This window comes from Rhagoletis pomonella, unplaced genomic scaffold, assembly GCF_013731165.1.
Source record: "Rhagoletis pomonella isolate Grant_MI unplaced genomic scaffold, Rhpom_1.0 Rhpom_scaffold_00001, whole genome shotgun sequence".
Classification (NCBI taxonomy): domain Eukaryota; kingdom Metazoa; phylum Arthropoda; class Insecta; order Diptera; family Tephritidae; genus Rhagoletis; species Rhagoletis pomonella.
The window spans coordinates 3,057,094-3,067,038 of record NW_023458555.1 but is presented as its reverse complement, the minus strand read 5'-3'; the positions used below and the strand labels follow the sequence as shown (position 1 = coordinate 3,067,038).

General features: G+C 35.1%; 2 protein-coding genes across 3 annotated transcripts in view; one reads left to right on the top strand and one right to left on the bottom strand.

Moving 5' to 3' along the window:
* The window catches only part of LOC118736502 (trichoplein keratin filament-binding protein), a 170,713-nt gene that overhangs the window by 140,888 nt on the left and 19,880 nt on the right, over positions 1–9,945 (bottom strand). The gene's annotated exons all lie outside the window — the stretch shown is intronic.
* LOC118750263 (FK506-binding protein 5) overlaps positions 1–9,945 on the top strand; it is a 30,114-nt gene that overhangs the window by 580 nt on the left and 19,589 nt on the right. Inside the window, 1 exon segment of the mRNA XM_036484992.1 lies at positions 19–530. Within this exon segment, the coding sequence (XP_036340885.1) occupies positions 19–530 (512 nt within the window).

Below are 9,945 nucleotides of genomic sequence, written 5' to 3'. Positions count from 1 at the left end.
GAGCGAAGAGGAGGAAAGCGAAGAAGAAGAAGAAGCGGATGTGAAAGGTGAGGATCTTGAGGGGCTGTCTGACCTTGAATTTTCCGAAAACGAGTTTACACAACCCTCGCTGCGTTTGGGCGTAAAGCTCAAGAAAACCCCACAAGTTAAGAAAAAGGCGGATGACAGTGAGTTATCGAGACGTTTTTCAATAGAAAAACCAAAGCTACGACCAGTAATGGTCAAACGCGATAAGTCGATGAAAAAGGTAGAAGCTGAAAGCGGCGACGAAGACGACGAAAACGAAGAAGAACGCGAACGGCAACTACGATTTAAGTTAGAGAAACCGAAATTACGGCATGTGAAACGCGAAGAGAAGCCCTTGCCAAGCAAGAGTACCGAGGACATTATGAAAATACGGCCGGTTTTGAAAAAGGTGCCCAAAGTCGATGAGATACTCAAAGAACCGAAAGAGGAGCCGAAGCCTGAATTCAAAACGAAACAGTTGCGCAAAGCGCCGTCAATCAAGCGTGATCCCAGCATCAAAAATGGTGAGTTTTCGTGCAGGCAGTGTGAAATGAGGGTCTGCGACTCAAGCCCCGCATTGCAAAGTTCGAATTTAAAATATTCTCAAATAATTAAATTGAAATTCAAATAATTTATAAATAAGCTAAACTAATCAACGAAAGGTCAACAACATTTTTGAAAACGAAGAAGCAAAGATGGCAGTTTTGAATTTAATGTAGTGATGCACCTTAGATGAATATAGCGCGTAGAAATGGCACGAAGGCTTCTCCTTGAACGGCTCTCCTAACCCGGCTGTATTATATGAAAAACGCTTGATTAACCCTTTAACATGCAAGCGTGTGCGTTTCGTAAGTAAAAAACAACAAAAAAAAACATAGAACCGGAAGCGTCTTGTCGCCTTTTTCCACGTCGTTTTGTCCCTCCGTTATTTATTATTATATTTGTACTTTTCTTATTGGTCATCACTCATTTCATTTCGAATTCACACTTGTTCTAAAATGTTTTGAGCAGAGGAATTTCTATTAGAGAAAGTAGAAGTCGAAGTCGAAATCGAAATCGAAATATAATAGAATAAACTGCGCTGAGTACAGCCTACAACAATTGAGGTCAGAAAATTAACACTTTCTACTTACACATACACTTTCATATATACATATGTACATATATGCACACAAATACTTTTTTTTTTGGGGGAATAGCGAGTGCTTGTGCGATTTGGAGTGGTTTGAAATACAAAAAATTTCGTATGCTCTTAAAGCGCGTAAATCATTTGGAATTTTCACTTTTTTCAAGAGCCAGGCATTCTAATTCTTCACAGACAACTTGCCACCCACACTTCACACTTCTAAGCATTGGCTTCGAATATTCTGCTGTCGTTTTTTTTTTTTGTTTTTATTGCATATATGTATGTATATTTTTAACCATGCCAGTGGATATACGGAACGGACGTTCATAGTTTCGCTTTTTAATTTTGGACACAAGTCTCCGCAAAAAGAATTCACAATTTTTGTATCAAAAGCAACAAAATGATAAGCGATTACGATGCAATCAATGTTTATGAGGTTCGTTAAATTCTATGAACTAAAGTAGATATTTTAAATTTTACGATTCATTTCATTTCAATCGGTTTCTGTGAAAATTTAAGAATTTAAAAAAAATATTAACTACAAATGAATGTTTTCCTTTGTAAACTTTATTGGCAGCACCAAGACAGCTCCTTACCGGGATAACTTTTTACCTGCTGGATTCGGAGTCCAGCCTGGTTCTGACATATTTTTAAACATCATATATTTAAAACTTTAAGCAAACAAGGGTTAACCTTAACAATGATGGTTGCATGAATATATAGAATATTTTTAAAGGAAACTAACAGGGCAATTCTGGCTAAGATAGTAAAACGTCTTTCGTAAGACAAATGAAAGACAGATGGCAAGATATGTAGTCCGAAAGACTTTTATTATTCTAGCACCAAAGTCTTAGAAAAAAGCTCTCTCATTCACCCCACGTGGTGAAAAGCTATTTCGAGAGAAAGCACTTGTATATCATTTAGCTCACGTCGGTCAAACAGTCGCAATGGCCGAGTGAGAATAGCACAGGCATCCGAGTTCGAGTCTCGGCCATCGTTTTTTTTCTTTTCCTTAATTAATTTTATTTTTCTTTTTTTATTAATTTTTTTTTTGTTTTTTCATTTATATTTTTTTTATTTACATTTTGTTCTATTTTCTATTAATTAAGAAAAAAGAATTATTTTAATTTCATTTAATTTTTAAATATATATTTTTTTGTATTTATTATTGCCTTTTTCATTTTTTTTTTTATTTAAATTTTTTTTTTCGTTTGATTGTATTAAAAAGAAAATAAACAAATATTTTTTATATAAAAAACCTTATTGCTAAAAGGCGAACAGCATACGGCTAAGACTTCCTCTTCAGCAGATCTTTCAATTAGTCTTTCGAAAAACAGTTGCCAGAATTGCCCTGTAAGCCATTGCTCGAGCTACGATACTAGCCGGTTCTGGCATGACAAGGCATTAGAAGCTTAACTCATCAAAATGCTTTGTAGATTTTTTGACAAAGTCCACCTGGATCGATTTTTATGCGCATCAGTTTTATAAAATTTCGTGGCATAAAATGCAAGGAGAGCAACACTCTTTTTACCTCCCTTTTATTATTACCTCCCTTTTATTAGCTCGGGATGTAACTATGTAATATTGATGCGCCTAAAAGATGCAGCGATTTCTATTCTCAAGTTACATACCTGACGACAGTACGAATGGCAATTATAATAGGGAGGTTTTAGTTTTTTAAACTATAATTTTTATTTCTGATTGCATAAATATATCGAGCCATACACTAAAGCTTCTTAATTTAGATCGAAATTTGTTTTTCAAATAAAGTCCTTTGTTTTGTTGTTATACAAATGCCACCCCACTTAAGGCCATATTAAGTTACTCGTGTGTTACTAAAATATAAAAGTGGAAAAAATATAGGCTTTCAGGATGTCAATAGCTGTGAGCCGCCTCTAAATTTTCCTCAATTCAACTAAAACTTTTATTTCGTACTTTTTGTTCATTCGCATATTTCTATGTTGTATGCCCGAGAATTTGGATAGTTTTCCGAATAATATGCATACATATGTACATGCATTTGTGACGTATGCGTAATTCAAATTTAGTGCAGTTATGTATGTAATTGAATTGTAAAATGCCATTATTTGTAAAGAATAAAACAATTTCTGGAAACAGGCATCGATGATGTGCAGCTAATACAAAAAAAATGCTTCAAATAAGTGCATGAAAAGCTACAACCTGCTCAATATGTAGATCAAACAAAAAATCGAACTTGTTACTTCACCAGTTTTAATAAAAGCAGAAAAATACTACCGCTATTTATTTATATGTAAGTATATAGGCATGGAGTATACTTTAAAACAAGTAAGGACAACGCTGTCTTCGGCTGTGCTGAAGAAGGCTTTATACCTTTCATGACCATCTGAGAACTGAACTTTAACCTGTTACTGCATATTTAATGAGTTATTCGGGAGCTGCACATATTATGAACTTGATTTTCACTGTGAACTTTTTATATGTGATGATAAGGAAATTGGGGACGTGAATGTTGGACTTCAACTACTTAGATGCACGAGTTAAGGAGGGATGATTATAAGAAAAACTCACATCTGTACAATCAGTGTTATGAGAGATATACCTTATAGAGCACCGATCTTTGACGATTTTCTCTGCAGACATTGCATGATTAATTAGTAAATAGTTCTCGAAATTTCACTGTTTTAGCTGCATAAATGGAGGAGTTATAACGAAAACCCATATCTGAACAATCAGTTTTAGGAGAGGCGGAGAGCGTAACGATTATGACCTTTAAAATAAAAATCATAATTTAACCGATACAAATTTATTTCTCTTTTCCCGGACAAGTACAGCCGTTATTTGATAATCTTAATTTTTTTTCGTTATTATAACGGTTATTTTTTATATGATAAAAGATTTAAGAGACTCCCTCTGTTTTAACGGTTAGAAATTATGGAAAAAATGCAAATAGCAAAATAACGGTTAAATTTGCTTGAAAAAAATAAAGATCCTTTAACGACTATTCTTGATGGACAAAATCATAAAATAAAGATTTTGCAATGTTCTAAAAATAAAAATCTTGATATTTAACGATGATTAGCGGTTCCTAATGGAGTTAGTCCGATATTACCGGTTCCGAGAAATTAGTAATACATTTTAAACAATACGCTCCCGAAAAATTTCCGTCAGATATTTTGAAAACTGAGGGACTAAAATGCGTTAAAATAGACAGACGGACGGACGGCTGGTGAAGTTAAGATATTTTTTACAAGGAGGCAAAATCAAGCTTTCCCTAGATCTACTTTTTCCGCTTAGTGTAGTCGGGGTCCATTCCTGGAATAAAAAACTGCTTTTGGGTCAGTCAATCAGGCACTTGCGGCGGAAATAATTCCCTAACGGATGAAAAACATGCTTGGAAAATTTTAAACGATGCTTGGAAATATAAAAAAAAAACTAAATATCCCGTTTCTCAATTTGATATGAAATATTTTTATTTATTTAAAAACTATTGGCAATTATCGAATCGCTGCTTATATCACTGATAATTTGCTTCTCGTTTATCGTTTTTAGACGGAATCATTTGCTCAACCGCGTGGATACTTGGCGTATGAGTAAAATTATTTCCTGTTCATATTTCATACAAAAAAAACGAATCAATGAATTTGGCAATCGATAAGTCGAAAGTTTTTAGAGCCACCATCACACGGGCTTTTTATTTTCGAATTAAAATCAGCCTGTAACTAGTGTTACTACTATGAAAAGCATTTATACACAATTGTTAGAGAAGCTTGGTAAATGTTGTGATGGGTTTTGTGCAAATGTATGTATGTATGTATGCACAAAGGAAATGTTGCCAACATTTTATAACGCTCCACATATTTTCAACGGCTCGATGAATATTATTACTGGGAAAAAGTGGCGGCCTTTTTTCCCTTTCAGCTGCACGGTGATTTTCATTGCATTTCCTTTGAATTTGCTTTTTGCGCCCATATCGTGAATGGCGAAAAAATAAAGTGGAATTAGCGATTGGCAGACTGATGGAAACGATTGAACGGTTGAACACCGAACCCAACGAAATGCTGCACTGTTCGATTGAATCAAAGTATTTGCCCTTAACTTTAGCTTTTCATACTAAATTTGTTTACCAAACATTGTTGAATTATCGTATTGTCACAAAAAAAAAAGTACAGTAAATATGGGTAAATGCTGGATTCGTGAATCGGTAATCACAAGCAGGCGACGATTGATGGACTTCGTTCATTGCCACAGCCACACTTATGCAGACCTGCAGACCCACCCTTTCGAAATGTGAAAACACAAACAGCACACTCACATAAACGCGTATTCAAAAATGGCGTTGCGCGATGCAAAAAGGCCGAAAATTATTAAATTATTGGTAATATATATAATTCAGTTGCAGCAGCAGTGGCCCACAAAAAAAAAATGTGGTTGCATTGATAGAATTGTGGCTTACGGTTTGCTGTTTTGGTTAGCGTCCAATCACATACTTAAATGCCCCAACACCATTGTGGTTCGATGACAAATACACCTCTGTGCTGTCCATTACTAAGGTTGAACAAAAAAATGCTATCAAAAATAATTTCACTAATGAGTTTTGTGGCTTGCGGGTGTCTTTCGCTTTGCTATTTTTCCCTGTGTATACTATTGCAGCTATGTTTTTGTTCTCTGACAGTCTATCAGACTACCTACAAATTTGATGGTAAATTCAGTTGCATTTTGTCATCAGTTGCATACTCGTAATATCTGCCTCAGTGGCTGCCATTGGTTGCATTGTGAAAGCCGGCAGGAAGTAAAGGAAGCCGATACTACAAGCGGGGAGATAGTTATTCATTTAAAATTTTTACCTTGGGCAAAATGTGAGTAATAAACTAATAACTTTATACAAATTTCCAAAATTACCAAATGTGTTTTTTGCGTTAGCACTTCAGGAGATTATAAAATGTTATAAATGCATACATGTGTATGTATGTGTGTGTGTACGATTTGACAATTTCATTTAATTAATTTGTGAGATCGGATAGATGCGAGTATTTGTTGCTGGAAAATTTGTGGTATTTCTAAATAAAATTATCGATTGCACGTTCATTTTCGTATCAACAGGGTATACAAAATCTATTTGGGTAAGCACTTTCTTTTAAGCACTAAGCAGACAGTCTCCTATTCAAAATATATATGTATGTATAAGCGATAACTAAAAAATTTAATGTTAACGCTTACACCTTTTGCGAAGTGTTTCGTCGAGCTTCTTCGCACACAAACGAAGGGGCCTACAACAACACTTTTTCTAATTTTAGATGTTGTGCAGATCAGGGATCGAGCTCTGATCCTACGGTCCTTTCAGGTTCAGTGGCCATCGATAACTAATTAAAATATTATCGTACCGAGCTGCAGGAGTGAACAAATTGGAATTAAATCCAGAGTGAAGACAATCGCATACTTTAAAGTTGTATATCTCAGCGAAGAATAATAAAAATTGAAAAAATAAAGACGATTTTTAAAGGTAAAGTGGTCTGAGAAAACGGCGCAAGAAATTCATTATATCGACAGCTGCAACCGGGCGTTCTTGAGCTTTTTCTAAGATAGGACATTTCCGAGGCAGCTGCCAAGATAGGTCGATCTTCTACTCAGCCGTCGATATATTGTAAATATACAAAAGGAAAAAAAGAACAAAAATCATTCGAAATGTCCGTCTTTGGCCTTCACACAAGCCTTAAGTCGGAGAGGCTAATTGCCAATGGCGCACGCATCTCGTTCATTGCAAAATTGACCACAGCACGAATCGATGCTGTATTAACCCTTCTGCAGTGATTGGGTTAAGAGGATCAATGTTGGGGCATCTTTTGTGGCAATCCATATCCTCTAAAACTGTCCACAATTTGTAATCCAGCGGCTTAAGATCCTGCGCATAATCATGCTGGAAAATCAGCAAATGGTTTTGGAACAGAGAATGGTTAAGTGGCTTTACAATAGCTTCCAAAACGGTTTCTTGGTAAACTTTGGCCGATTTTGTGACCACTTGTTCGCAGAAACGCAAGTCAATGACCCCTTCGTCACCACCAAGCCATGACTATACCTGGTTGATGACCCTTTTCGTACCACAGATTAAGTTCAGATGCTTCCTTAGATGGCCCCTTTCATTTTGTTTGTTAAATTTTTGCTGCATGGTGAAAATTTGTTCGTAAACAAGATTTGTTTGTATAAGTGATGAGCGAGCTTCACCAAAAGACGTTTACATTTTAACGTGCTATTTTTTTTTTGAAAGCGTCCGGTATGGCGTTGGAAAGCTCCAAGTCCAAAGTCTTTTTTTAATAATTCGACACATGTACTTTTGCGTTACATTCATCTCTCGGCTAATGATTTTATGTTTTCGAAGCGGATTTCGCAAATTATTGATTTACCAGCTTTGGTGACTTGCGGCGTTCGTGGACGGTCCGACCGGTGGCGGTCTTCAACATCTCCAGTCTCCGCAAACAGTTTTGTGCACAGGTAGACAAACATGCGACTAATCCCTTTTCATTTCACTTTTAAATAGAGCTATAACAAGCGATACGATTCTCGTTATCTCACCTCTCCATGGTGAGAATTGAAACTATTTTCAATTCGCAGTACAGACTAAAGCTTTACGGGTTATATTTCGGGGTATGTTCAACTGTTCTATTGTTCAGTGTTGTAACAGTTGTCGAAAATTTTCGGCAGTCTGCGCTATGCTAAGTACTTAACGTTAGTTCTTGGCAAATCTCTAAGCCGGTGTCATTACGTTAAAAATAGAAGTCATTGAAAATTTTTGAGGCCGTGGGAGAAGAAGTTTTTTTACTTAACTACCTTAAATAGTTTCAAATGTGATACATTTTAAAATGAGCGAATTATTTTTTAATTTTAAGGTGCGCTAGGTAGCTTTGTACCTTAAAAATAAGAAATAAGTGACTATTATTTTAAAATTGATCACGTTTGAAACTATTTTAAGTAGTTAATTGCAAAAAGGTACTTTGGTTTGCGCCACTTTTGCTCTTACAGCCTCACTTTTACATGCCATATTTAGTTGAAGAAAATGTTTTCTCATTTTTTTCATTTAAATGCTTAATGGAAATTTTGCATGGCACATCACTATGAACCCAGCCAGCTACAATGAATACAGTTGCAGATAAATATATTTACATCGTTCACTATATAAATTTTCATTTAAATATAAACTTAATAAATATAAATTGCCTTTGTGGCAATAAAAATGAACGAATTTCCGTCATCCCTTGTCCACTTTGGTTTGAAATCACCAACAGGCTGTCGGGGAAAAACGTACAACCAAAAATAGTACATACTCGTAGCAATTTCCCAACCCCTTTACCATTACATTTATCTATCCATATGTTCATATCTTCTCGTAAAGGATAGAGTACTTTAAAAAGAAAAAAAAAAACAAAACCACAGCCAAAAACTCAATTCAGGCACTACGCGACTGCGCCATTTTAAATATTTAACAACCAATTAAGAAAAATTAGTGCCATTTTTCGTTGCAACTTTTTACAGTAGAAGGTTTGGCAAATAAACCACTTCGTAATCGGTTAGCGCCTGTGACAACTTTATCTACTCGTAGGTAATAAATTAAGTAAAAAATTGTAGATCAGCATGTAATGTCAAGACCAAAAACAACACAATGCCTGTTAATGGGTACAATGTTTACACATTTTTTGTGCAATTAAAATGCTGTTATTTGATTATTCAACAACAATTTACATGTACACATACACAGTCAAAGACATACATAGTACATTTGAAGGATCAGCAAGTGGGTGGACAAATCAGAGCCTTGTCGAATTTTTAAACTTTTGCATTGAACTTTAAATGGCATTTGGCCTTCACCCTCACATTAATACGTTTGTACATATGTAGGTACATTATTTTCGCTGTAAGTGTAGCTTCTGATTTGCTACAATTAATTTCATTTAAATATTTAAAAACATACTCAAACATGTATCATAAATATGACAAGCAAACAGCTGTGTGCCAAAGGTGAGTGGGTGAGAAGAAAAAAGATTCGGTACACACACACACATGCCCACAAAACACAGGCACTTACCAGCATTTTTATGTGTGGTTGAGCACGAATTTGGCGCAAAACGCATTTTATACCCACATGAATACACATACATACATACACACATATTTATATATGTATTTTCATTTGTGTAATTTTGTGACAACAAAATGTGTATAAACAAAAATCGTATATTTATCCTTGCTTTCGGCACTGTCAAAGCGAAGATGCGGCGGCGACGACGGGTTTATCGTCTTTCTTTCTACAATTTTTTTTTTATTTTGCTTTTTGGCAAAAGTGCAAAGCGTCAGAATATTTGTGCCGTAAATATTACCAATCTGTTTATATTTGAAAATGTAGAATGTGCTGTACAGCACACGAATATGCATACATTGAATTTAAAAATAAATTCGCTGTCTAATAAGCCAAAATGATTTTGCGTTGTTTGCAGCAAAAAATCTTATGCGAAGCAAAGTGCCAAACAACCAAAAATAAAATGTGAATGAATATTAAATTTATGCGCTTGGCTAAAGGCGTTTTAACTTAATAATTACCCCTTTATGTGGGATAATTTTTTTTTTTTTTTTCAGAACAAAAAACAAGAAAAGAAAGCACTCAAGTAAATGACCTGCGGCAGATACTTTCACAGCCATACACTTCAAGGCCGTTGATATGTCTGATGTTTGTTATTTACAGTTATTATGTTAACATATAATAACGTTTAACTGCCTTGTTCTTTTGTTTTATCCATCCATTGAAAGAGATAGTCTACTATCTATGAAATATCTATCGGCGCGGC